Raw genomic sequence first — 26,253 nt, forward strand, 5'->3', positions numbered from 1 at the left:
GGGGGTGACGGTGGGGAAGGAGAGTGGGTGGTAGGGGAGGGGAGGGGGGGGTGAAGGCACCCTCACTGACTCTCTCGTTCTCTCCCACCCACCCCCGCGGTTCCCCTCAGCTTGGACGATGAGCCAATGGAGGATGACCCTTCCAGCTAAAACCACACAAACACCCCCACCCATCCCGACTCCGAGAGTGGGGTGGGAGGCTCTTCCGGAAGCTTCCAGAGAGCAGGAGGTGGAGCTGGGGGGGGGGGGTCCCTCGACCACCCTCAGCCTCCTCCGACAGACAGAGAGAGCGTGCGAATGAATGGAACACTGACGATGGATTGAGGGAAGGCATTCCCACTCCCTGTTCTGGACGGTCAGCGTCGCGGCCGGATCTTTTGTATTAAAGAACACGGAAAACCACATCTCAGTCGCGTGCACAAACACAGCAGAACACGCGCGGACACACGCGATAGCGTAACAGGACGCGGGAGGCCAAGACGCAGCTCCGCTCAGTGTCAATTCATCCCAGAACATGCACAGTTCCCCGGTCTCCCCTCGGTCACTCGGAGCACCGTGCACAGTTCCCCGGTCTCCCCTCGGTCACTCGGAGCACCGTACACAGTTCCCCGGTCTCCCCTCGGTCAGACCCGCACTCGGAGCACCGTGCACAGCTCCCCGGTCTCCCCTCGGTCAGACCCGCACTCGGAGCACCGTGCACGGTTCCCCGGTCTCCCCTCGGTCACTCGGAGCACCGTGCACGGTTCCCCGGTCTCCCCTCGGTCACTCGGAGCACCGTGCACAGTTCCCCGGTCTCCCTCGGTCACTCGGAGCACCGTGCACAGTTCCCCGGTCCCCCCTGGGTCAGACCCGCACTCGGAGCACCGTGCACGGTTCCCCGGTCTCCCCTCGGTCAGACCCCACACTCGGAGCACCGTGCACAGTTCCCCGGTCTCCCTCGGTCAGACCCCACACTCGGAGCACCGTGCACAGTTCCCCGGTCTCCCTCGGTCAGACCCACACTCGGAGCACCGTGCACAGTTCCCCGGTCTCCCCTCGGTCACTCGGAGCACCGTGCACAGTTCCCCGGTCTCCCCTCGCTCAGACCCCACACTCGGAGCACCGTGCACAGTTCCCCGGTCTCCCCTCGGTCAGACCCCACACTCGGAGCACCGTGCACAGTTCCCCGGTCTCCCCTCGGTCAGACCCACACTCGGAGCACCGTGCACAGTTCCCCGGTCTCCCCTCGGTCAGACCCACACTCGGAGCACCGTGCACAGTTCCCCGGTCTCCCCTCGGTCAGACCCCACACTCGGAGCACCGTGCACAGTTCCCCGGTCTCCCCTCGGTCAGACCCCACACTCGGAGCACCGTGCACAGTTCCCCGGTCTCCCCTCGGTCAGACCCACACTCAGAGCACCATGCACAGTTCCCCGGTCTCCCCTCGGTCACTCGGAGCACCGTGCACAGTTCCCCGGTCTCCCCTCGGTCAGACCCACACTCGGAGCACCGTGCACGGTTCCCCGGTCTCCCCTCGGTCAGACCCCACACTCGGAGCACCGTGCACGGTTCCCGGTCTCCCCTCGGTCAGACCCCACACTCGGAGCACCGTGCACAGTTCCCCGGTCAGACCCACACACAGTAAACCACTTTGGACTGGAAGATAATGGAAAATTTATTCACTGAGATTCGAAGGTGTAGTGGGCAGCGAAGAGAGTCACCTCAGATTACAACAGGATCTGGACCAGATGGGCCGATGGGCTGAGAAGTGGCAGATGGAGTTTAATTCAGATAAATGTGAGGGGCTGCATTTTGGGAAAGCAAATCTTAGCAGGACTTATACACTTAATGGTAAGGTCCTGGGGGAGTGTTGGTGAACACAGAGACCTTGGAGTGCAGGTTCATAGCTCCTTGAAAGTGGAGTCGCAGGTGGATAGGATAGTGAAGGAGGGGTTTGGTATGCTTTCCTTTATTGGTCAGAGTATTGAGTACAGCAGTTGGGAGGGTCACGTTGTGGCTGTACAGGACATTGGTTAGGGGGTCCCTGTTGGAATATTGTGTTCAATCCCGGTCTCCCTGCTACAGGAAGGATGTTGTGGGAGGGTTCGGAAAAGATGGACAAGGATGTTGGAGGGTTTGAGCTACAGGGAGAGGCTGGACAGGCTGGGGCTGTTTTCCCTGGAGCGTCGGAGGCTGAGGGGTGACCTTATAGAGGTTTATAACATCACGAGGGTGGGGTAAATAGACAAGGTCTTTTCCCCCCTGGGGTGGGGGAGTCCAGAACTAGAGGGGGGTAGGTTTAAGGTGAGAGGGGGAAAGGGACCCGAGGGGCAACTTTTTCCCTCCAGAGGGTGGTGCGTGTGTGGGAGGAGCTGCCAGAGGGAAGTGGGTGGGGGCTGGTACAATGACAGCATTTAAAAGGTGGATGGGGGACAGGAACAGGAAGGGTTTAGAGGGAGATGGGCCAAGCGCTGGGTGGGACAGACTGGTTCGATGGGCCGAACGATCTACGTCCACTCCGGGTTGCTGAACAGGACAGAGGGAGAAAGGGATAGGCGGGAGACAGGGCAGGGGTTTGGTGGGAAGGAGAGGCAGAGAGGGAGATGGAAGGGAGGGAGCAAGTGACAGAGGATTTGGGGGGAGAGAGGAGACAGAGGGAGGGACAGGTCGTGGGAGGGGGAACAGCAAGGTGGGCTGGGGCCTCATCCCGGGTTTGACCCCATCCTGGGGCTGATGGGCCGAATGGCCTGTCGCTGGGAAATGAATACACTGCAGGCAAACGGAAAGGAAGTGTTTTATTGTGAAAATCAGAGGCTCATTTCTACATCACAGGACATTCGCGACACAACTGTTACCGAACGAGGGGGACCGAGACAGACAGACCGTGACCGCGTGTGTGTGAGTGTGAGTGAGGGAACGAGAGAGAGAGACGATGTGTGAGTAAGAGAGTATGTGAGAGTGAGTGAGAGAGAGCGCATGAGAGTGAGCGTGTGTGAGTGAAAGAGCGCGTGAGAGTAAGTGTGAGTGTAAGAGTGAGTGAGAGAGAGCATGAGAGTGAGTGAGAGCGTGAGAGAGACAGCGCGTGAGAGTGAGTGAATGTGAGAGAGCATAAGAGTGAGAGAGAGAGCATGAGAGTGAGCGCGTGTGAGTGAGAGAGCGTAAGAGAGAGAGTGAGAGCGTGAGTGAGTGAGAGACAGAGAGGGAGAGAGACAGCGTGAGTGTGTACGCGGGTGTAAGTGCGAGTGAGTGAGAGAGAGCGCGCGGGAGTGCGAGAGTCTCTATCGCACGGTCAGCAATCAGACTGACAGGAGTCATACACACTCTATCTCTCTCTCTTTTCATCTCTCCATCTCTTTTGCTCTCTTTCCATCTCCTTGCGTCTCTTTCTCTCTCTCTCTCTCTCTCTCTGTGAGAGAGTGAAGTCTTGGAGAGAGAGAGAGAGAGGAGGGAAAGCGAAGATTTCACCAGAGAGAGTGACGGAGTGGGGACTCGGATGAGTCGGGAGTTTTCGGGGAGTGTGTGTGTGTCGGGGGGCGAGGGCCAGTGGGCCGAGACAGCGGGATTGGGCCCGCTCGCATGGAGGGCTAGCACGGAGGAGACGGGCAGAGCTGTCTTCGCTCGGTCACCGACGAGCCGTGGAACGCCGTGAGTCAGAGAGCACCGGGAGGCAGCGTTGGAGGTCACAGTCCTGATCCACCCAGAGACAAGGACAGGAAGGATCCCACAAAGACCATCCATAGCTCTACCGTAGACCCCCTTGTCTCTCTCTGTCTCTGGTTGGACGTGTGTATCTCACCCATAGAACCTCTAGTCTCTCCCGCCCTTCCGTTGGGTATCATGTCTCTCCCGTGGACCCCCATCTCTCTCCCGTTGGGTATAAGTGTCTCTCCCATAGACCCCCATCGCTCTCTCTCTCTCCCTCGCGTTGGGTATCAGTGTCTCTCCCGTAGACCCCCATCTCTCTCTCTCTCTCTCCCGTTGGGTATCAGTGTCTCTCCCGTAGACCCCCATCTCTCTCTCTCTCTCTCCCGTTGGGTATCAGTGTCTCTCTCGTAGACCCTCATCTCTCTCTCTCTCTCCCGTTGGGAATCAGTGTCTCTCCCGTAGACTCCCATCTCTCTCTCTCTCCCCCCCGTTGGGTATCAGTCTCTCCCGTAGACCCCCATCTCTCTCTCTCTCCCCCCCGTTGGGTATCAGTCTCTCCCGTAGACCCCCATCTCTCTCTCTCTCTCCCATTGGGTATCAGTGTCTCTCCCGTAGACCCCCATCTCTCTCTCTCCCCCGTTGGGTATTGGTATCTCTCCTGTAGACCCCCATCTCTCTCTCTCTCCCCCGTGGGGTATCAGTGTATCTCCCGTAGACCCCCATCTCTCTCTCTCTCCCCCGTGGGGTATCAGTGTCTCTCCCGTAGACCCCCATCTCTCTCTCTCCCCCGTTGGGTATTGGTATCTCTCCTGTAGACCCCCATCTCTCTCTCTCTCCCCCGTGGGGTATCAGTGTATCTCCCGTAGACCCCCATCTCTCTCTCTCTCCCCCGTGGGGTATCAGTGTATCTCCCGTAGACCCCCATCTCTCTCTCTCTCCCCCGTGGGGTATCAGTGTATCTCCCGTGGACCCCCATCTCTCTCTCTCTCCCCCGTGGGGTATCAGTGTATCTCCCGTAGACCCCCATCTCTCTCTCTCTCCCCCGTGGGGTATCAGTGTATCTCCCGTAGACTCCCATCTCTCTCTCTCCCCCGTTGGGTATTGGTATCTCTCCTGTAGACCCCCATCTCTCTCTCTCTCCCCCGTGGGGTATCAGTGTATCTCCCGTAGACCCCCATCTCTCTCTCTCTCCCCCGTGGGGTATCAGTGTATCTCCCGTAGACTCCCATCTCTCTCTCTCTCCCCCGTGGGGTATCAGTCTCTCTCCCGTAGACCCCCATCTCTCTCTCTCTCCCCCCGTGGGGTATCAGCATCTCTCCTGCAGACCTCACGGTCTCCCTCCCCCCCTCCCAGTCTGTCAGACACACTCGGGGAGCGGGGAGATGGAGGGGAAGGGGCTTGGGGAGGTTAGAAGTCACTGAGGATAGTGATGTCTGCGAACTCCCGGATGTATCGGTGGGAATATAGGATCAGCGTTCCCGACCACTTCAACGTAATAAAGCTCCAGACCGCAGACAGGTAGAAACTGGTGGGATCTGTCAACCCTGGGGAGAGAGAGGGGGGGGGGGGGGGGGGGGAGAGAGAGAGAGGGGGGCAAGAGAGAGGGGGGGGCAAGAGAGAGAGGGGGGCAAGAGAGAGAGGGGGGCAAGAGAGAGAGGGGCAAGTGAGAGAGGGGGGTGAGAGAGGGGGGAGAGAGAGGGGTGCGAGAGAGAGAGGAGGGCGAGAATGAGCGGGGAGAGAGAGAGGGGGGGGGAGAGAGAGAGGGGGGAGAGAGAGAGGGGAGGGGGGGGGGAGAGAGGGGTGGGGGGAGAGAGGGGTGGGGGAGAGAGGGGGGGGGGAGAGGGGGGAGAGAGAGGGGGAGAGAGAGAGGGGGGGAGACAGGGGGGGGGGAGAGAGGCGAAGAGAGAGAGGGGGAGATAGAGAGGGGGTAGAGGCACAGGGGGAGAGAGGGGAGAGAGAGAGAGGGGAGGGGGGGAGAGAGAGGGGGAGAGGGGTGTGAAGAGAGAGAGAGGGGTGGAGTCCATGTTAGTGGGTGTTCCTCATGAATACCTCCCTCCTTCACTGACCCCCTCTGTCCCTCTCTGATCCTCTTCCTCCCTCCCTCACTGACCCTCTCCCTCCCTCCCTCGCTGACCCCCTCCCTCCCTCCCTCACTGACCCTCTCCCTCCCTCCCTCCCTCACTGACCCCGTCCGTCCCTCCCTCACTGACCCCCTCCGTTGCTCACTGACCCTCTCCCTCCCTCCTCACTGACCCTCTCCCTGCCTCCCTTGCTCCCCAGGAGAGTGGGAAGGGGTATGTGCGTGTGAGAGTGTGTGTATGTGTGTGTGTGTGTGTGAGTGAGAGTGTGTGTGTGAGAGAGTGTGTGTATGTGAGAGTGGGTGTGTGTGTGTGTGTGATTGAGTGTGAGTGAGAGTGAGTGAGTGTGTGTGTGAGAGTGTGTGTGAGAGTGTGTGTGAGAGTGTGTGCGTGAGTGTGCGCGAGAGAGTGTGTGCGCGAGAGTGTGTGTGCGCGAGAGAGTGTGTGCGCGAGAGAGTGTGTGCGCGAGAGAGTGTGTGCGCGAGAGAGTGTGTGCGCGAGAGAGAGTGTGTGCGTGAGAGTGTGTGCGTGAGAGTGTGTGTGCGTGAGTGTGTGAGTGCGTGAGAGTGTGAGTGTGTGTGTGCGAGTGTGTGTGTGCGTGAGAGAGTGTGCGTGAGTGAGAGAGTGCGTGAGAGTGTTTGCGTGAGAGTGTGTGTGCGTGAGTGCGTGAGAGTGTGTGTGCGTGTGTGCGTGTGCGTGTGCGTGAGATTGTGTGTGCGTGAGAGTGTGTGTGCGTGAGAGTGTGTGTGCGTGAGTGTGTGCGTGTGAGTGTGTGTGCGCGTGAGAGTGTGTGTGCGCGTGAGAGTGTGTGTGCACGTGAGAGTGTGTGTGCGCGAGAGTGTGTGTGTGTGTGTGTGAGTGTGTGTGCGCGAGAGTGAGTGTGTGTGTGAGTGTGAGTGTGTGTGAGTGTGAGTGTGTGTGCGTGAGAGAGTGTGCGTGAGAGAGTGCGTGAGAGTGTTTGCGTGAGAGTGTGTGTGCGTGAGTGCGTGAGAGTGTGTGTGCGTGTGTGCGTGTGCGTGTGCGTGAGATTGTGTGTGCGTGAGAGTGTGTGTGCGTGAGAGTGTGTGTGCGTGAGTGTGTGCGTGTGAGTGTGTGTGCGCGTGAGAGAGTGTGTGTGCGCGTGAGAGTGTGTGTGCACGTGAGAGTGTGTGTGCGCGAGAGTGTGTGTGTGTGTGTGTGAGTGTGTGTGCGCGAGAGTGAGTGTGTGTGTGAGTGTGAGTGTGTGTGAGTGTGAGTGTGTGTGTGTGTGTGTGTGTCACACTCACTCTGACGCTGGGAGATGGCCAGTGCGAGGAAGGTGACGAACGCCACGATGGCGGCGATGGTGAACAGGATTCCGGTCGCCAGGAATATCCGCAAACCCCTGAGCCACGTCCGCCAGTAATCCTCCGCGTACATGATGTGGGCGATCAGGCACCAGAACGACAGGACTCCTACTCCCCGCACAGCCGCGAGGGGAGAGAGGGTGGGAGGGGGAGAGAGAGCCAGAGAGACGGGGAGAGGGGGAGGGAGGGAGAGAGAGAGCCAGAGAGACGGGGAGAGGGGGAAGGAGGGAGAGAGGGAGGGAGACGGGGAGGGAGGGAGAGAGGGAGACGAGAGACAGACAGAGAGAGTGTGTGGAGGGGGAAGTGGGTGAGGGGGAGGACAAAGAGAGAAAGGTTAGAGATGGAGAGCGAGCGGGTGCTGAGGGAGCGGGTGCTGTGGGAGGGTCAGTGCTGTGGGAGGGTCAGTGCTGTGGGAGGGTCAGTGCTGAGGGAGTGGGTGCTGAGGGAGGGTCAGTGCTGAGGGAGCGGGTGCTGTGGGAGGGTCAGTGCTGAGGGAGCGGGTGCTGAGGGAGGGTCAGTGCTGAGGGAGCGGGTGCTGAGGGAGCGGGTGCTGTGGGAGGGTCAGTGCTGAGGGAGCGGGTGCTGAGGGAGGGTCAGTGCTGAGGGAGCGGGTGCTGTGGGAGGGTCAGTGCTGAGGGAGCGGGTGCTGAGGGAGCGGGTGCTGTGGGAGGGTCAGTGCTGAGGGAGCGGGTGCTGTGGGAGGGTCAGTGCTGAGGGAGCGGGTGCTGTGGGAGGGTCAGTGCTGAGGGAGGGTCAGTGCTGAGGGAGTGGGTGCTGAGGGAGGGTCAGTGCTGAGGGAGCGGGCGCTGTGGGAGGGTCAGTGCTGAGGGAGCGGGTGCTGAGGGAGGGTCAGTGCTGAGGGAGCGGGTGCTGTGGGAGGGTCAGTGCTGAGGGAGTGAGCGCTGTGGGAGGGTCAGTGCTGAGGGAGTGGGTGCTGTGGGAGGGTCAGTGCTGTGGGAGGGTCAGCGCTGAGGGAGCGGGTGCTGAGGGAGGGTCAGTGCTGAGGGAGTGGGTGCTGAGGGAGGGTCAATACTTTGAGTTTGAGGTTACCCACTCCCCCCTCAGTTGCCTCCTGACACTACATCAGCTCAATCTCTCAGTGAGTCAGCAGAACGTCCAGTGACTCACCACAACACACGAGTCTGAATCCCGTGCGGGAGGGTCATGTGTGACATCTGGTATCCAGCAGTTTCCCACCCCACCCCCCAACCCTGGCCAGCTCCTCACCTTCACAGCGAAAACATTACAGCCCTACAGCTAGGAAACAGACCCTTCGGCCCCACACATCTGTGCTGACCCCTATCTCCCAACTTAGTAGGCCAGTGGACGGAGAATACTAAGTGTATGACCGCTGCCCTGATTTGCTTTTCCAAAATGCAGCCCCTCGCATTTATCTGAAGTAAACTCCATCTGCCACTTCTCAGCCCTTCGGCCCATCTGGTCCAGATCCTGTTGTAATCTGAGGTAACCCTCTTCACTGTCCACTACACCTCCAATTCTGGGGTCATCTGCAAATTTACTAACTGTCCCTCTTATGCTCCTATCAACAATTTGGAGAGAAATGACCAAAAGTAAGGACCCAGCACTGATCCTTGTGGCACTCCACTGGTCACAGGCCTCCAGTCTGAAAAACAACCCTCCACCACCACCCTCTGTCTTCTACCTTTGAGCCAGTTCTGTATCCAAATGGCTAGTTCTCCCTGTATTCCCTGAGATCTAACCTTGCTCACCAGTCTCCCATGGGGAACCTTGTCGAACGCCTTCTGAAGTCCATATAGATCACATCTACTGCTCTATCCTCATCAATCCTCTTTGTTACTTCCTCAAAAAACTCAATCAAGTTTGTGAGACATGATTTCCCACACACAAAGCCATGTTGACCATCTCGAATCAGTCCTTGCCTTTCCAAATACATGTACATCCTGTCCCTCAGGATACACCCCCTAGCTCCCTCAACCTCTCCCCATCAGACCAGCCCTCCCAGTCCGGGCAACATCCTGGTAAACCCCCCTCTGCGCCCCCCCCCTCTCTAAAGCTTCCACATCCTTCCTGCGATGAGGCGCCCAGAACCGAAGACATTATTCCAAGTGGGATCTAACCAGGGCCCAGTCGGTCCTGGGGAAGAGTTGCTGAACACGTTGACCTTGGAGCGCAGGTTGGCCGCTCCTTGAGATGATGGGGAGGTGCCCAGCGTTGGGCTGGGACAAAGTCCGAAGCCACGCGACACCAGGATTATAGTCCGACAGGTTTATTTGGGATCCCTGGCTGTTGGAACACTGCTCCTTCCCCAGGCGTGATCTCAGATAAACCTGTTGGACTATGACCCTGGAGTCGAGTGGTGTCTGACTTTGAAGTTTGTGTCGCGGGTAGACGGGTGGGTGGGCGTTGAAGAAGGTGTTCAGCACGGTTGCCTTCATCGCCCAGCCCTTTGAGCGGAGGGAGTTGGGGGACGTAACGTTGGGGTGGTACAGGAGGTTGGTGAGATCTTCCCTGGTGCACTGTGCCCAGTTCTGGTCACCCCCGTTACAGGAAGGATATGGTTAACCTGGGGGAGGGTAAAGTCCTGGGGAGTGTTGGTGAACACAGAGACCTTGGAGAGCAGGTTCATAGTACCTTAAAGGTGGGGCCTCAGGGAGATAGGAGAGTGAGGAAGGCGGTTGGTATGCTTCCCTTTATTGGTCAGAGTATTGGGTACAGGAGTTGGGAGGGTCATGTTGCGGCTGTACAGGACATTGGTTAGGGGCCCCTGTTGGAATATTGTGTTCAATCCCGGTCTCCCTGCTACTGGAAGGTGTTCAGCAAGGTTCCCATGGGAGACTGAGTAGCAAGGTTAGATCTCATGGAATACAGGGAGAACTAGCCATTTGGATACAGAACTGGCTCAAAGGTAGAAGACAGAGGGTGGTGGTGGAGGGTTGTTTTTCAGACTGGAGGCCTGTGGCCAGTGGAGTGCCACAAGGTTCGGTGCTGGGTCCTCTACTTTTGGTCATTTCTCTCCAAATTGTTGATAGGAGCATAAGAGGGACAGTTAGTAAGTTTGCAGATGACCCCAGAATTGGAGGGTGTAGTGGACAGCGAAGAGGGTTACCTCAGATTACAACAGGATCTGGACCAGATGGGCCAATGGGCTGAGAAGTGGCAGATGGAGTTGAATTCAGATAAATGCAAGGGGCTGCATTTTGGGAAAACAAATCTTAGCAGGACTTATACACTTAATGGTAAGGTCCTGGGGGAGTGTTGCTGAACACAGAGACCTTGGAGTGCAGGTTCATAGCTCCTTGAAAGTGGAGTCGCAGGTAGATAGGTTAGTGAAGGAGGTGTTTGGTACAGCCACAACACGACCCCCCAACTCCTGTACTCAATACACTGACCAATAAAGGAAAGCATACCAAACGCCTTCCTCACTCTCCTATCTCCCTGAGGCCCCACCTTTAAGGTACTATGAACCTGCTCTCCAAGGTCTCTGTGTTCAGCAACACTCCCCAGGACTTTACCCTCCCCCAAGTTAACCATATCCTTCCTGTAACGGGGGTGACCAGAACTGGGCACGGTGCACCAGGGAAGATCTCACCAACCTCCTGTACCACCCCAACGTTACGTCCCCCAACTCCCTCCGCTCAAAGGGCTGAGCGATGAAGGCAACCGTGCTGAACACCTTCTTCAACGCCCACCCAGCCGTCTACCCGCGACACAAACTTCAAAGTCAGACACCACTCGACTCCAGGGTCAGAGTCCAACAGGTTTATCTGAGATCACGCCTGGGGAAGGAGCAGTGTTCCAACAGCCAGGGATCCCAAATAAACCTGTCGGACTATAATCCTGGTGTCGCGTGGCTTCGGACTTTGTCCCAGCCCAACGCCTGGCACCTCCCCATCATCTCAAGGAGCGGCCAACCTGCGCTCCAAGGTCAACGTGTTCAGCAACTCTTCCCCAGGACCGACTGGGCCCTGGTTAGATCCCACTTGGAATATTGTCTTCGGTTCTGGGCACCTCATCGCAGGAAGGTTGTGGAAGCTTTAGAGAGGTGGGGGGGGGGGGAAGAGGGGGTTTACCAGGATGCTGCCCGGACTGGGAGGGCTGGTCTGATGGGGAAAGGTTGAGGGAGTTATGGCGTTTCCCATTGAGAGTGAAGAAGGATGGGAGGTGTCTTGATAGAGGTGGACAAGATGGTGGGAGGCACAGATAGAGTGGATAGGCAGGAGGGGGAGAATGGCCATCACCAGGGGACATCACTTGAAGGAGATTGGAGGGAGGTTTCGGGGAGATGTCAGGGGGAGGTTCCTTACACAGAGAGTTGGGGGAGGGGGGGAGGTGGGGGGGGGGCGGGAAGTAGAGTCAGAGACATTAGGGACATTTAAGCGACTCTGGGACAGGCCCATGGATGAGAGTACAATGAAGAGGATGGAGGTTAGTCTGAGCGTAGAGTAGGATAGAAGGCAGGTACAACATTGAGGGCCGAAGGGCCTGGACTGTTCTATGTTCTTTCCAGGATGTCTCTTTTATATCTTTCCTCTCTCAACCTAAACCTATGCCCTCTAGTTCTGGACTCCCCGACCCCAGGGCAAAGACTTTGTCTGTTTATCCTATCCAGTCCCCTCATAACTTTATAAACCTCTATAAGGTCACCCCCTCAGCCTCCGATGCTCCAGGGAAAACAGCCCCAGCCTGTCCAGCCTCTCCCTGTAGCTCAAACCCTCCAACATCCTTGTCAATCTTTTCTGAACCCTTTCAAGTTTCACAACATCTTTCCGATAGGAAGGAGACCAGAATTGCACACAATATTCCAACAGTGGCCCCTAACCAATGTCCTGTACAGCCGCAACATGACCCTTCCTAACTCCTGTACTCAATACTCTGACCAATAAGGGAAAGCATACCAAATCCCTCCTTCACTATCCTATCCACCTGCGACTCCACTTTCAAGGAGCTATGACCCTGCACTCCAAGGTCTCTGTGTTCAGCAACACTCCCCCAGGACCTTACCATTAAGTGTATAAGTCCTGCTAAGATTTGCTTTCCCAAAATGCTGCCCCTCGCATTTATCTGAATTAAACTCCATCTGCCCCTTCTCGGCCCATTGGCCCATCTGGTCCAGATCCTGTTGTAATCTGAGGTCACCCTCTTCGCTGTCCACTCCACCCTCCAATTCTGGGGTCATCTGCAAACTTACCAACTGTCCCTCTTATGCTCCTATCAACAATTTGGATATAAATGACCAAAAGTAGAGGACCCAGCCCAGGACAGGCCCATGGGTGAGAGAACGATGAAGGGGATGGAGGTTAGTCTGAGCGTAGAGTAGGATAGAAGGCAGGTACAACATCCACGGACAGTGCATTCCACACCTCTATGTGGAGCCGCAGGAGATGGGGGAGATACTAAACGAGTATTTTGGATCAGTGTTTACTGTGGAAAAGGACATGGAAGGGATAGACTGTGGGGAAATAGATGGTGACACCCTGCAAAATGTCCATGTCACAGAGGAGGAAGTGCTGGGTGATCTCGAAACACATTAAAGGTGGATAAATCCCCCAGGGACCTGATCAGGCGTACCCGAGAACTCTGTGGGAAGCTAGAGAAGTGATCGCTGGTCCCCTCGCTGAGATATTTGTATCATCGATAGTCACGGGTGAGGTGCCGGAAGACTGGAGGTTGGCTAACGTGGTGCCACTGTTTAAGAAGGGTGGTAAGGACATGCCAGGGAACTATAGACCAGCCTGACGTCGGTGGTGGTCAAGTTGTTGGAGAGAATCCTGAGGGACAGGATATAGAACACAGAACATTCCAGAACAGTACAGGCCCTTCGGCCCCTCGATGTTGTACTGACCTGTGGAACCAATCTGAAGCCCATCTAACCTATTCCCGTCCATATGTCTATCTAATGCCCATGTAACGTTGGAGAGTCTACTCCTGTTGCGTTCCACCCCCCTCCTACTCTCTGAGTAAGGACACTACCTCTAACATCTGTCCTGTGTCTACCACCCCTCAGTTTAAAGCTGTGTCCCCTCGTGTTAGCCCTCACCGTCCAAGGGAAAAGGCTCTCCCTGCCCACCCTATCCAACCCTCTAATTCTCTTATAGGTCTCAACTCAGTCCCCCCTCAGCCGCCTTCTCTCTAACGAGAATAGCCTCAGCTCCCTCAACCTCTCCCCATCAGACCAGCCCTCCCAGTCCGGGCAGCATCCTGGTAAACCCCCTCTGTTCCCCCCCCCCCTCTCTAAAGCTTCCACATCCTTCCTGCGATGAGGCGCCCAGAACCGAAGACAATATTCCAAGTGGGATCTAACCAGGGCCCAGTCGGTCCTGGGGAAGAGTTGCTGAACACGTTGACCTTGGAGCGCAGGTTGGCCGCTCCTTGAGATGATGGGGAGGTGCCTGGTGTTGGGCTGGGACAAAGTCCGAAGCCACGCGACACCAGGATTATAGTCCGACAGGTTTATTTGGGATCCCTGGCTGTTGGAACACCGCTCCTTCCCCAGGCGTGATCTCAGATAAACCTGTTGGACTATGACCCTGGAGTCAAGTGGTGTCTGACTTTGAAGTTTGTGTCACGGGTAGACGGGTGGGTGGGCGTTGAAGAAGGTGTTCAGCACGGTTGCCTTCATCTCCCAGCCCTTTGAGCGGAGGGAGTTGGGGGACGTAACGTTGGGGTGGTACATGAGGTTGGTGAGATCTTCCCTGGTGCACTGTGCCCAGTTCTGGTCACCCCCGTTACAGGAAGGATATGGTTAACCTGGGGGAGGGTAAAGTCCTGGGGAGTGTTGGTGAACACAGAGACCTCGGAGAGCAGGTTCATAGTACCTTAAAGGTGGGGCCTCAGGGAGATAGGAGAGTGAGGAAGGCGTTGGGTATGCTTCCCTTTATTGGTCAGAGTATTGAGTACAGGAGTTGGGAGGTCGTGTTGCGGCTGGACAGGACATTGGTTAGGGGCCCCTGTTGGAATATTGTGTCCAATCCCGGTCTCCCTGCTACTGGAAGGTGTTCAGCAAGGTTCCCCATGGGAGACTGAGTAGCAAGGTTAGATCTCATGGAATACAGGTAGAACTAGCCATTTGGATACAGAACTGGCTCAAAGGTAGAAGACAGAGGGTGGTGGTGGAGGGTTGTTTTTCAGGCTGGAGGCCTGTGACCAGTGGAGTGCCACAAGGATCGGTGCTGGGTCCTCTACTTTTGATCATTTCTCTCCAAATTGTTGATAGGAGCATAAGAGGGACAGTTAGTAAGTTTGCAGATGACCCCAGAATTGGAGGTGTAGTGGACAGCGAAGAGGGTTACCTCAGATTACAACAGGATCTGGACCAGATGGGCCAATGGGCTGAGAAGTGGCAGATGGAGTTTAATTCAGATAAATGCGAGGTGCTGCATTTTGGGAAAGCAAATCTTAGCAGGACTTATCCACTTAATGGTAAGGTCCTGGGGGAGTGTTGGTGAACACAGAGACCTGGGAGTGCAGGTTCATAGCTCCTTGAAAGTGGAGTCGCAGGTAGATAGGATAGTGAAGGAGGGGTTTGGTACAGCCACAACACGACCTCCCAACTCCTGTACCCAATACTCTGACCAATAAAGGGAAGCATACCAAACGCCTCCCTCACTCTCCTATCTCCCTGAGGCCCCACCTTTAAGGTACTATGAACCTGCTCTCCAAGGTCTCTGTGTTCAGCAACACTCCCCAGGACTTTACCCTCCCCCAGGTTAACCATATCCTTCCTGTAACGGGGGTGACCAGAACTGGGCACAGTGCACCAGGGAAGATCTCACCAACCTCCTGTACCACCCCAACGTTACGTCCCCCAACTCCCTCCGCTCAAAGGGCTGGGCGATGAAGGCAACCGTGCTGAACACCTTCTTCAACGCCCACCCACCCGTCTACCCGCGACACAAACTTCAAAGTCAGACACCACTTGACTCCAGGGTCATAGTCCAACAGGTTTATCTGAGATCACGCCTGGGGAAGGAGCAGTGTTCCAACAGCCAGGGATCCCAAATAAACCTGTCGGACTATAATCCTGGTGTCGCGTGGCTTCGGACTTTGTCCCAGCCCAACACCGGGCACCTCCCCATCATCTCAAGGAGCGGCCAACCGGCGCTCCAAGGTCAACGTGTTCAGCAACTCTTCCCCAGGACCGACTGGGCCCTGGTTAGATCCCACTTGGAATATTGTCTTCGGTTCTGGGCGTCTCATCGCAGGAAGGATGTGGAAGCTTGAGAGAGGGGGAGGCAGAGGGTGTTTACCAGGATGCTGCCCGGACTGGGAGGGCTGGTCTGATGGGGAAAGGTTGAGGGAGTTAGGGTGTTTCCCATTGGGAGTGAAGGATGATGGGAGGTGTCTTGATAGAGGTGGACAAGATGGTGGGAGGCACAGATAGAGTGGATAGGCAGAGAGGGAGGGAACGGCCATCACCAGGGGACATCATTTGAAGGAGATTGGAGGGAGGTTTCGGGGAGATGTCAGAGGGAGGTTCCTTACACAGAGAGTGGGGGCCGGGGGGAGGTGGGGGGGGGGGGGGGGAAGTAGAGTCAGAGACATTAGGGACATTTAAGCGACTCTGGGACAGGCCCATGGATGAAAATACAATGAAGGGGATGGAGGTTAGTCTGAGCGTAGAGTAGGATAGAAGGCAGGTACAACATCGAGGGCCGAAGGGCCTGGACTGTTCTATGTTCTTACCAGGATGTCTCTTTTTTATCTTTCCCCATGTTGACTATCTCTAATCAGTCCTTGCCTTTCTGAATACATGTACATCCTGTCCCTCAGGATACACCCCCTAGCTCCCTCAACCTTTCCCCATCAGACCTGCCCTCCCAGTCCAGGCAGCATCCTGGTAAACCCCCTCTGCCCTCCCCCTCTAAAGCTTCCACATCCTTCCTGCGATGAGGTGCCCAGAACCGAAGACAATATCCCAAGTGGGATCTAACCAGGGCCCAGTCGGTCCTGGGGAAGAGTTGCTGAGCACGTTGACCTTGGAGCGCAGGTTGGCCGCTCCTTGAGATGATGTGAAGGTGCCCAGCGTTGGGCTGGGACAAAGTCCGAAGCCACGCGACACCAGGATTATAGTCCGACAGGTTTATTTGGGATCCCTGGCTGTTGGAACACTGCTCCTTCCCCAGGCGTGATCTCAGATAAACCTGTTGGACTATGACCCTGGAGTCGAGTGGTGTCTGACTTTGAAGTTTGTGTCGCGATTAGACGGGTGGGTGGGCGTTGAAGAAGGTGTTCAGCACGGTTGCCTCCATCGCCCAGCCCTTTGAGCGGAGGGAGTTGGGGGACGTAACGTTGGGGTGGTACAGGAGGTTGGTGAGATCTTCCCTGGTGCACTGTGCCCAGTTCTGGTCACCCCCGATACAGGAAGGATATGGTTAACCTGGGGAGGGTAAAGTCCTGGGGAGTGTTGGTGAACACAGAGACCTTGGAGAGCAGGTTCCTAGTACCTTAAAGGTGGGGCCTCAGGGAGATAGGGGAGTGAGGGAGGGGTTTGGTATGCTTCCCTTTATTGGTCAGAGTATTGGGTACAGGAGTTGGGAGGTCGTGTTGCGGCTGTACAGGACATTGGTTAGGGGCCCCTGTTGGAATATTGTGTTCAATCCCGGTCTCCCTGCTACTGGAAGGCGTTCGACAAGGTTCCCCATGGGAGACTGAGTAGCAAGGTTAGATCTCATGGAATACAGGGAGAACTAGCCATTTGGAGACAGAACTAGCTCAACGATACAAGACAGAGGGTGGTGGTGGAGGGTTGTTTTTCAGACTGGAGGCCTGTGACCAGTGGAGTGCCACAAGGATCGGTGCTGGGTCCTCTACTTTTGGTCATTTCTCTCCAAATTGTTGATAGGAGCATAAGAGGGACAGTTAGTAAGTTTGCAGATGACCCCAGAATTGGAGGTGTAGTGGACAGCGAAGAGGGTTACCTCAGATTACAACAGGATCTGGACCAGATGGGCCAATGGGCTGAGAAGTGGCAGATGAAGTTTAATTCAGATCAATGCGAGGGGCTGCATTTTGGGAAAGCAAATCTTAGCAGGACTTATCCACTTAATGGTAAGGTCCTGGGGGAGTGTTGGTGAACATAGAGACCTTGAAGTGCAGGGTCATAGCTCCTTGAAATTGGAGCCTCAGGTGGATAGGATAGTGAAGGAGGGGTTTGGTATGCTTTCCTTTATTGGTCAGAGTATTGAGTACAGGAGTTTGGGGGGGTCACGTTGCAGCTGTACAGGACATTGGTTAGGGGGCCCCTGTTGGAATATTGTGCTCAATCCCGGTCTCCCTGCTACAGGAAGGATGTTGTGGGAGGGTTCGGAAAAGATTGACAAGGATGTTGGAGGGTTTGAGCTACAGGGAGAGGCTGGACAGGCTGGGGGCCGGTGCAGAGAGGGGTTCACCAGGATGCTGCCCGGACTGGGAGGGCTGGTCTGATGGGGAAAGGTTGAGGGAGTTAGGGCGTTTCCCATTGGGAGTGAAGGATGATGGGAGGTGTCTTGATAGAGGTGGACAAGATGGTGGGAGGCACAGATAGAGTGGGTAGGCAGAGAGGGAGGGAACGGCCATCACCAGGGGACATCACTTGAAGGTGATGGGAGGGAGGTTTCAGGGAGATGTCAGAGGGAGGTTCATTAGACTGGGGGTGGGGGGGTGGTTAGAATGCACTGTCAGTGGGGGAGGAGAGTCAGAGACATTAGGGACATATAAGCGACACTTGGACAGGCGCATGAACACTCCAGAACAGTACAGGCCCTTCGGCCCCTCGATGTTGTACTGACCTGTGGAACCAATCTGAAGCCCATCTAACCTATTCCCGTCCATATGTCTATCTAATGCCCATGTAACGTTGGAGAGTCTACTCCTGTTGCGTTCCACCCCCCTCCTACTCTCTGAGTAAGGACACTACCTCTAACATCTGTCCTGTGTCTACCACCCCTCAGTTTAAAGCTGTGTCCCCTCGTGTTAGCCCTCACCGTCCAAGGGAAAAGGCTCTCCCTGCCCACCCTATCCAACCCTCTAATTCTCTTATAGGTCTCAACTCAGTCCCCCCTCAGCCGCCTTCTCTCTAACGAGAATAGCCTCAGCTCCCTCAACCTCTCCCCATCAGACCAGCCCTCCCAGTCCGGGCAGCATCCTGGTAAACCCCTCTGCCCCCCCACCCCCCTCTAAAGTTTCCACATCCTTCCTGCGATGAGGCGCTCAGAACCGAAGACAATATTCCAAGTGGGATCTAACCAGGGCCCAGTCGGTCCTGGGGGAGAGTTGCTGAACACGTTGACCTTGGAGCGCAGGTTGGCCGCTCCTTGAGATGATGGGGAGGTGCCCAGTGTTGGGCTGGGACAAAGTCCGAAGCCACGCGACACCAGGATTATAGTCCGACAGGTTTATTTGGGATCCCTGGCTGTTGGAACACTGCTCCTTCCCCAGGCGTGATCTCAGATAAACCTGTTGGACTATGACCCTGGAGTCGAGTGGTGTCTGACTTTGAAGTTTGTGTCGCGGGTAGACGGGTGGGTGGGCGTTGAAGAAGGTGCTCAGCACGGTTGTCTTCATCGCCCAGCCCTTTGAGCGGAGGGAGTTGGGGGACGTAACGTTGGGGTGGTACAGGAGGTTGGTGAGATCTTCCCTGGTGCACTGTGCCCAGTTCTGGTCACCCCCCGTTACAGGAAGGATATGGTTAACCTGGGGGAGGGTAAAGTCCTGGGGAGTGTTGCTGAACACAGAGACCTCGGAGAGCAGGTTCATAGTACCTTAAAGGTGGGGCCTCAGGGAGATAGGATAGTGAGGAAGGCGTTTGGTATGCTTTCCTTTATTGGTCAGAGTATTGGGTACAGGAGTTAGGAGGTCGCGTTGTGGCTGTACCAAACACCTCCTTCACTATCCTATCCACCTGCGACTCTACTTTCAAGGAGCTATGAACCTGCACTCCCAGGTCTCTGTGTTCACCAACACTCCCCCAGGACCTTACCATTAAGTGTATAAGTCCTGCTAAGATTTGCTTTCCCAAAATGCAGCCCCTCGCATTTATCTGAATTAAACTCCATCTGCCACTTCTCAGCCCCTTGGCCCATCTGGTCCAGATCCTGTTGTAATCTGAGGTAACCCTCTTCGCTGCCCACTACACCTCCAATTCTGGGGTCATCTGCAAACTTACTAACTGTCCCTCTTATGCTCCTATCAACAATTTGGAGAGAAATGACCAAAAGTAGAGGACCCAGCACCGATCCTTGTGGCACTCCACTGGTCACAGGCCTCCAGTCTGAAAAACAACCCTCCACCACCACCCTCTGTCTTCTACCTTTGAGCCAGTTCTGTCTCCAAATGGCTGGTTCTCCCTGTATTCCATGAGATCTAACCTTGCTAACCAGTCGGCCATGGGGAACCTTGCTGAACACCTTCCAGTAGCAGGGAGACCGGGATTGAACACAATATTCCAACAGGGGCCCCTAACCAATGTCCTGTACAGCCGCAACATGACCTCCCAACTCCTGTACCCAATACTCTGACCAATAAAGGAAAGCATACCAAACGCCTCCCTCACTCTCCTATCTCCCTGAGGCCCCACCTTTAAGGTACTATGAACCTGCTCTCCAAGGTCTCTGTGTTCAGCAACACTCCCCAGGACTTTACCCTCCCCCAGGTTAACCATATCCTTCCTGTAACGGGGGTGACCAGAACTGGGCACAGTGCACCAGGGAAGATCTCACCAACCTCCATACAACCCCAACGTTACGTCCCCCAACTCCCTCCGCTCAAAGGGCTGAGCGATGAAGGCAACCGTGCTGAACACCTTCTTCAACGCCCACCCACCCGTCTACCCGCGACACAAACTTCAAAGTCAGACACCACTCGACTCCAGGGTCATAGTCCAACAGGTTTATCTGAGATCACGCCTGGGGAAGGAGCAGTGTTCCAACAGCCAGGGATCCCAAATAAACCTGTCGGACTATAATCCTGGTGTCGCGTGGCTTCGGACTTTGTCCCAGCCCAACGCTGGGCACCTCCCCATCATCTCAAGGAGCGGCCAACCTGCGCTCCAAGGTCAACGTGTTCAGCAACTCTTCCCCAGGACCGACCTGGCCCTGGTTAGATCCTACTTGGAATATTGTCTTTGGTTCTGGGCGCCTCATCGCAGGAAGGATGTGGAAGCTTTAGAGAAAGGGGGGGCAGAGGGGTTTACCAGGATGCTGCCCGGACTGGGAGGGCTGGTCTGATGGGGAAAGGTTGAGGGAGCTAGGGGGTGTATCCTGAGGGACAGGATGTACATGTATTTGGAAAGGCAAGGACTGATTAGGGATAGTCAACATGGCTTTGTGTGTGGGAAATCATGTCTCACAAACTTGATTGAGTTTTTTGAGGAAGTAACAAAGAGGATTGATGAGGGTAGAGGAGTAGATGTGATCTATATGGACTTCAGTAAGGCGTTTGACAAGGTTCCCCATGGGACACTGGTTAGCAAGGTTAGGTCTCATGGAATACAGGGAGAACTAGCCATTTGGAGACAGAACTGGCTCAAAGGTAGAAGACAGAGGGTGGTGGTGGAGGGTTGTTTTTCAGACTGGAGGCCTGTGACCAGTGGAGTCCCACAAGGATCGGTGCTGGATCCTCTACTTTTGGTCATTTCTCTCCAAATTGTTTATAGGAGCATAAGAGGGACAGTTAGTAAGTTTGCAGATGACCCCAGAATTGGAGGTGTAGTGGACAGCGAAGAGGGTTACCTCAGATTACAACAGGGTCTGGACCAGATGGGCCGAAGGGCTGAGAAGTGGCAGATGGAGTTTAATTCAGATTAATGCGAGGGGCTGCATCTTGGGAAAAGCAAATCTTAGCAGGACTTATACACTTAATGGTAAGGTCCTGGGGGAGTGTTGGTGAACACAGATACCTGGGAGTGCAGGGTCATAGCTCCTTGAAAGTGGAGTCGCAGGTAGATAGGATAGTGAAGGAGGGGTTTGGTATGCTTCCCTTTATTGGTCAGAGTATTGAGTACAGGAGTTGGGAAGGGTCACGTTGCGGCTGTACAGGACATTGGTTAGGGGGTCCCTGTTGGAATATTGTGTTCAATTCTGGTCTCCTTCCTATCGGAAAGATGTTGTGAAACTTGAAAGGGTTCAGAGATGATTGACAAGGATGTTGGAGGATTTGAGCTACAGGGAGAGACTGGACAGGCTGGGGCTGTTTTCCCTGGAGCGTCGGAGGCTGAGGGGTGACCTTATAGAGGTTTACCAAGTTATGAGGGGCCTGGATAGGATAAACAGACATAGTCATTTCCCTGGGGTCGGGGAGTCCAGAACTAGAGGGCATAGGTTTAGGTTGAGAGAGGAAAGATATAAAAGAGACATCATGGTAAGAACAAAGAACAGTCCAGGCCCTTCGGCCCTCGATGTTGTACCTGCCTTCTATCCTACTCTACGCTCAGACTAACCTCCATCCTCTTCATTGTACTCTCATCCATGGGCCTGTCCCAGAGTCGCTTAAATGTCCCTAATGTCTCTGACTCTACCCCCCCCCCCCCACCTCCCCCTCCGCCCCCACTCTCTGTGTAAGGAACCTCCCTCTGACATCTCCCCGAAACCTCCCTCCAATCACCTTCAAATGATGTCCCCTGGTGACGGCCATTCGCTCCCCCTCCTGCCTATCCACTCTATCTGTGCCTCCCGCCATCTTGTCCAACTCTATCAAGTCACCTCCCATCCTTCCTCACTCCCAATGGGAAACGCCCTAACTCCCTCAACCTTTCCCCATCAGACCAGCCCCCCCAGTCCAGGTGGCATCCCGGTCAACCCCCTCTTCCCCCCCCTCTCTAAAGCTTCCACACCCTTCCTGCGATGAGACGCCCAGAACTGAAGACAATATTCCAAGTTGGGGCCTAGCCCAGGCCTCTGTTAGAGCTTCAGCGAAACCTCGTGGCTCTTAGACTCAATCTCCCTGCTCACGAAAACCAACCCACCGTCCGCCTCCTTCCCAACCCGCTCAGCCTGGGGCGGCAACTTTCGGGGATCTCTGGACCCCTGGATCCCCTCTTCCTCCAACCTGCCAATAACCCTGCCTTTAACCCTGGACTTCCTTCACTCAAGTTCCACCTCCCGAAAAGGAAACACGAGGGGTGACCTTATAGAGGTTTGCAAAATCATGAGGGGCATGGATTGGATAAGTAGACAAGGTCTTTACCCCCTGGGATGGGAGAGTCCAGAACTAGATGGGGGTAGGTTTAGGGTGAGAGGGGAAAGATATAAAAGAGACCTCAGGGGCAACGTTTTCCCCCAGAGGGTGGTACGTGTACGGAATGAGCTGCCAGAGGATGTGGTGGGGGCTGGTACAATGACAACATTTAAGAGGCATTTGGATGGGGATATGAACAGGAAGGGTTTGGAGGGATATGGGCCGGGTGCTGGCAGGTGGGACTAGATTGGGTTGGGAATATCTGGGTCGGCATGGACGTGTTGGGCCGAAGGGTCTGTTCCCGTGCTGTACGCCTCTGTGGCCCTACGACAATGACTTCGCACCTCCCCCATCCTCGCCCGCTCACCGCGCTGGTTCCACCGAAACGCGGCCCCTCGCGCGAGTCCGACTCAAAACTCCACCCCTCGCCCCTCAGCCCCCTGGTCTCAGATGGTTCATCCACCGTCCCGACCACCTTGGTAATCTCTCCACCACCACCACCACCCCCTTCTCCCTTAAAACCAACCCAGGCCTCCCACCTTCCTCGCCCGAGGAAAGACCCATCCCTCACCCTCGACGCGTTTTGAGGCCTCCAGCCTCGCACCGGTCCGTGCTGACCCACGGCGTCCGTCAACGCCAAACCCCCACCTCCCTTGCGCGTGGCCCTATCCGCACGGGTGTGGGGGGGGAGGTGACCGGACCCCAACGCGTTACTCCAACGTCCCGTGCAAGTCCCCAACCGCTCGTGGACCCCTTCCGCGGTGTGGATACAGGCCATTCGGCCCAACAAGTCCATGCCAACCCCTCCGAAGACTTACCCCTGACCAACGCACCACACCCGCATGTCCCTGAACACAGAGAAAGAGGGAGGAGGTGGTAGAGGGAGAATCATTGACCCCTCCCCCTACAATGGGGCAACAGGCCATTCGGCCCAACAAGTCCATGCCAACCCCTCCGAAGACTAACCCACCCATTCCCCCATACTTACCCCTGACCAATGCACCACACCCGCATGTCCCTGAACACAGAGAAAGAGGGAGAGAGAGAGGGAGGGAGGGAGAGAATCATAGACCCCCCTACAATGGGGGAACAGGCTATTCGGCCCAACTGATCCATGCCGACTCCCATCTGAAGAGTACCCCAACTGCTACACCCAATGCCCTGACTGATGGGAGGCCTTCCAGATCTACCTGCATTTCTGTCGCCTCCCACCCCACCCCCAACGCTGGCTGCAAGTATACGGGTTGCATGCATCACTGGCTGCGTTGGTGGAAGGGGTTTGGGGCGGGGGGGGCTTGCTCAGTCATTCCCCCACCCCCGCAGCTGCATCGGTGCCTACGCAACGCCCGGCCCGGTTGCATGGTTGGCGCGCGGTCGCTCTCCCCCAGCTGCATTGGCGCCGTCGGGCGATGATCGTCTCTGCGACCCCCACCCCCCACAACCCCACATTAAATCATCACCCCTCCCCATCCACACCCACTCCCCACCCACGCATGCATGCATGCAACTAACTCTGGTTGCCACCAGCGCATGCCATGAGTGTGGCCCGGGGTGGGGCGCTTTTAGGGGAGGGAGGGCGGGTATTCGGTGTTGCATTGTTGCCCCCCCCATCCCCTCCACTGGCACGGACCCTACTTGTATCGGAAAAGCCATCGCCCAGATTTCCTGGGCGTTGCTCAGGCACCCCTCTGGTTGCACGGGTGCACTGAGCGGGCAGGGCTGCATTAGTGCCGGGGGTGCATGGATACCACTGCATGGAGTCACCCCGGACATGGGGAGTGGGGTCAAGCATCTGGGGGGGGCAGGGACAAACATCTAATGCATGGTGGGAGAAGGGCGCCCCTTGGCATGCGTTGGTGCACTGAGTGGGCAGGGTTGCATGGTGCCAAGTGTGCACAGGTGACCCTGCATGGGGTCACCCCAGACCCCGAGAGCAGAGTCAAGTGGCGGGAGAGTGAACATCCAATGCAGGCGGCGGGCAAGGGAACCTCATGGGCATGCATGGGTGCACTGAGCGGGCAGGGCTGCATTGGTGCCAGGGGCGCATAGCTGATCCTGCATGGGGGTCACCCTGGGGCATGGGGAACGGCGTCAAGCATCCAGGAGCAAATGTCCAATGCATGGGGAGGGCAAGGGCGCCCCTCGGGGTGCATGGGTGCAAATAACAGGCAGGGCTGCATTGGTGCAGGGGACGTACAGGTGCCCCTGCATGGGATCTTCCCTGGAGCCCGGGAGCGGAATCGAGCCTCCGGGGGGTCGAACGTCCAATGCATGGGGTGCGCAAGGATGCCCCTCGGGGTGCATGGGTGCAATGAGCGGGCGGGGCTGCATTGGTGCCGGGGGCGCACAGGTGCCCCTGCATGGGGTCCCCCTTGGAGCCCGGGAGCGGAATGGAGCGTCCGGGGAGTCAAACGTCCAATGCATGGGGTGGGCAAGGGCGCCCCTCGGGTTGCATGGGTGCAATGAGCGGGCAGGGCTGCATTGGTGCTGGGGGCGCACAGGTGCCCCTGCATGGGGTCCCCCCCGGAGCCCGGGAGCGGAATGGAGCGTCCGGGGGGTCGAACGTCCAATGCATGGGGTGCGCAAGGATGCCCCTCGGGGTGCATGGGTGCAATGAGTGGGCGGGGCTGCATTGGTGCCGGGGACGCACAGGTGCCCCTGCATGGGGTCCCCCTTGGAGCCCGGGAGCGGAATGGAGCGTCCGGGGAGTCAAACGTCCAATGCATGGGGTGGGCAAGGGCGCCCCTCGGGTTGCATGGGTGCAATGAGTGGGCAGGGCTGCATTGGTGCCGGGGGCGCACAGGTGCCCCTGCATGGGGCCCCCCCGGAGCCCGGGAGCGGAATGGAGCGTCCGGGGAGTCAAACGTCCAATGCATGAGGTGGGCAAGGGCGCCCCTCGGGTTGCATGGGTGCAATGAGCGGGCAGGGCTGCATTGGTGCCGGGGGCGCACAGGTGCCCCTGCATGGGGTCTTCCCCGGAGCCCGGGAGCGGAATGGAGCATCCGGGGAGTCAAACGTCCAATGCATGGGGTGGGCAAGGGCGCCCCTCGGGTTGCATGGATGCAATGAGCGGGCAGGGCTGCATTGGTGCCGGGGGCGCACAGGTGCCCCTGCATGGGGTCCCCCCCCCGAGCCAGGGAGCGGAATGGAGCGTCCGGGGAGTCAAAAGTCCAATGCATGGGGTGGGCAAGGGCGCCCCTCGGGTTGCATGGGTGCAATGAACGGGCAGGGCTGCATTGGTGCCGGGGGCGCACGTCTGGTTTTGCAATCGGCTCACCGGAGAGCCCCCCGAAGGCGGCAGTGGCCGGTTGTCTGAAGGCGATGGTCCAGCACAGGAAGGCCGAAAGGCCGAGCAACGTCCCGACGGCGGCGTATCCGGTCCTCAGCCACAGCCTGTTGAGCGCCATGGTGCAAACTGATGCAACCCTCCCTTTGCAAAGAGGGAAAATGCAACCCAGATCTGGTTCAACCCCCCCCACTCCCCCAAAAAATCTTGGCTCCGCCCCTTTGCAAAAAAAATTAGGACGGGGGGGAAATTCCCCGCCGATTGCAAAAAAAACCAGACTTTTCCACCCCCCCGGAAAGCGACAACAACAACAAAACAGCGAAACGGTGTCGCCACCCCCCTGGCCGGGAGGCGCAATGACAGGCTGGGAGGACCGGGGCTGCAGCGGCGCTCGCAGGGCGGGAGGTGCAATGACAGGCTGGGAGGACCTGGGCTACAGCGGCACCAGCAGGGCGGGAGGTGCAATGACAGGCTGGGAGGACCTGGGCTACAGCGGCACCAGCAGGGCGGGAGGTGCAATGACAGACTGGGAGGACCGAGCTGCAGCGACACCGGCAGAGCGGGAGGTGCAATGACAGGCTGGGAGGACCGGGCTGCAGCGGCACGAGCAGGGCGGGAGGTGCAATGACAGACTGGGAGGACCGAGCTGCAGCGACACCGGCAGGGCGGGAGGTGCAATGACAGACTTGGAGGACCAGGGCTGCAGCGGCACCAGCAGGGCGGGAGGTGCAATGACAAGCTGGGAGGACCGGGCTGCAGCGGCACCAGCAGGGCGGGAGGTGCAATGACAAGCTGGGAGGACCGGGCT

The 26,253-nt window shown here is 56.9% G+C and overlaps 2 protein-coding genes across 2 annotated transcripts in view; one reads left to right on the forward strand and one right to left on the reverse strand.

Moving 5' to 3' along the window:
* Positions 1-460, forward strand: part of LOC132814156 (histone deacetylase 4-like) — a 74,510-nt gene extending 74,050 nt beyond the window's left edge. The window contains exon 15 of the mRNA XM_060823399.1: positions 389-460. Coding sequence (XP_060679382.1) covers positions 389-460 — 72 coding nt within the window. The remainder of the gene's footprint in view (positions 1-388) is intronic.
* A 2,301-nt stretch (positions 461-2,761) lies between these two features.
* Positions 2,762-25,774, reverse strand: LOC132814151 (heme transporter hrg1-A-like). The gene is made up of 3 exons (XM_060823394.1): positions 25,437-25,774; positions 6,968-7,135; positions 2,762-5,168 (listed from the first exon to the last, which is right to left on the reverse strand). The coding sequence occupies exons 1-3, from the start codon at positions 25,564-25,566 to the stop codon at positions 5,032-5,034; spliced, it is 435 nt and encodes a 144-aa protein (XP_060679377.1). The 5' UTR covers positions 25,567-25,774; the 3' UTR covers positions 2,762-5,031.
* Positions 25,775-26,253: the final 479 nt, after the last annotated feature.

Source organism: Hemiscyllium ocellatum, unplaced genomic scaffold, assembly GCF_020745735.1.
Source record: "Hemiscyllium ocellatum isolate sHemOce1 unplaced genomic scaffold, sHemOce1.pat.X.cur. scaffold_697_pat_ctg1, whole genome shotgun sequence".
NCBI lineage: Eukaryota > Metazoa > Chordata > Chondrichthyes > Orectolobiformes > Hemiscylliidae > Hemiscyllium > Hemiscyllium ocellatum.

Bases quoted from the DNA above. Each gene is read 5' to 3' on its own strand.
- LOC132814151 (XM_060823394.1), bottom strand. From the start codon at position 25,566: ATGGCGCTCAACAGGCTGTGGCTGAGGACCGGATACGCCGCCGTCGGG. The intron at 7,136-25,436 runs GTGAGCCGATTG...TGCGGGGAGTAG, and splicing joins CGCCTTCGGGGGGCTCTCCG to GAGTCCTGTCGTTCTGGTGC. The intron at 5,169-6,967 runs GTGAGTGTGACA...CTCTCTCCCCAG, and splicing joins GGCCATCTCCCAGCGTCAGA to GGTTGACAGATCCCACCAGT.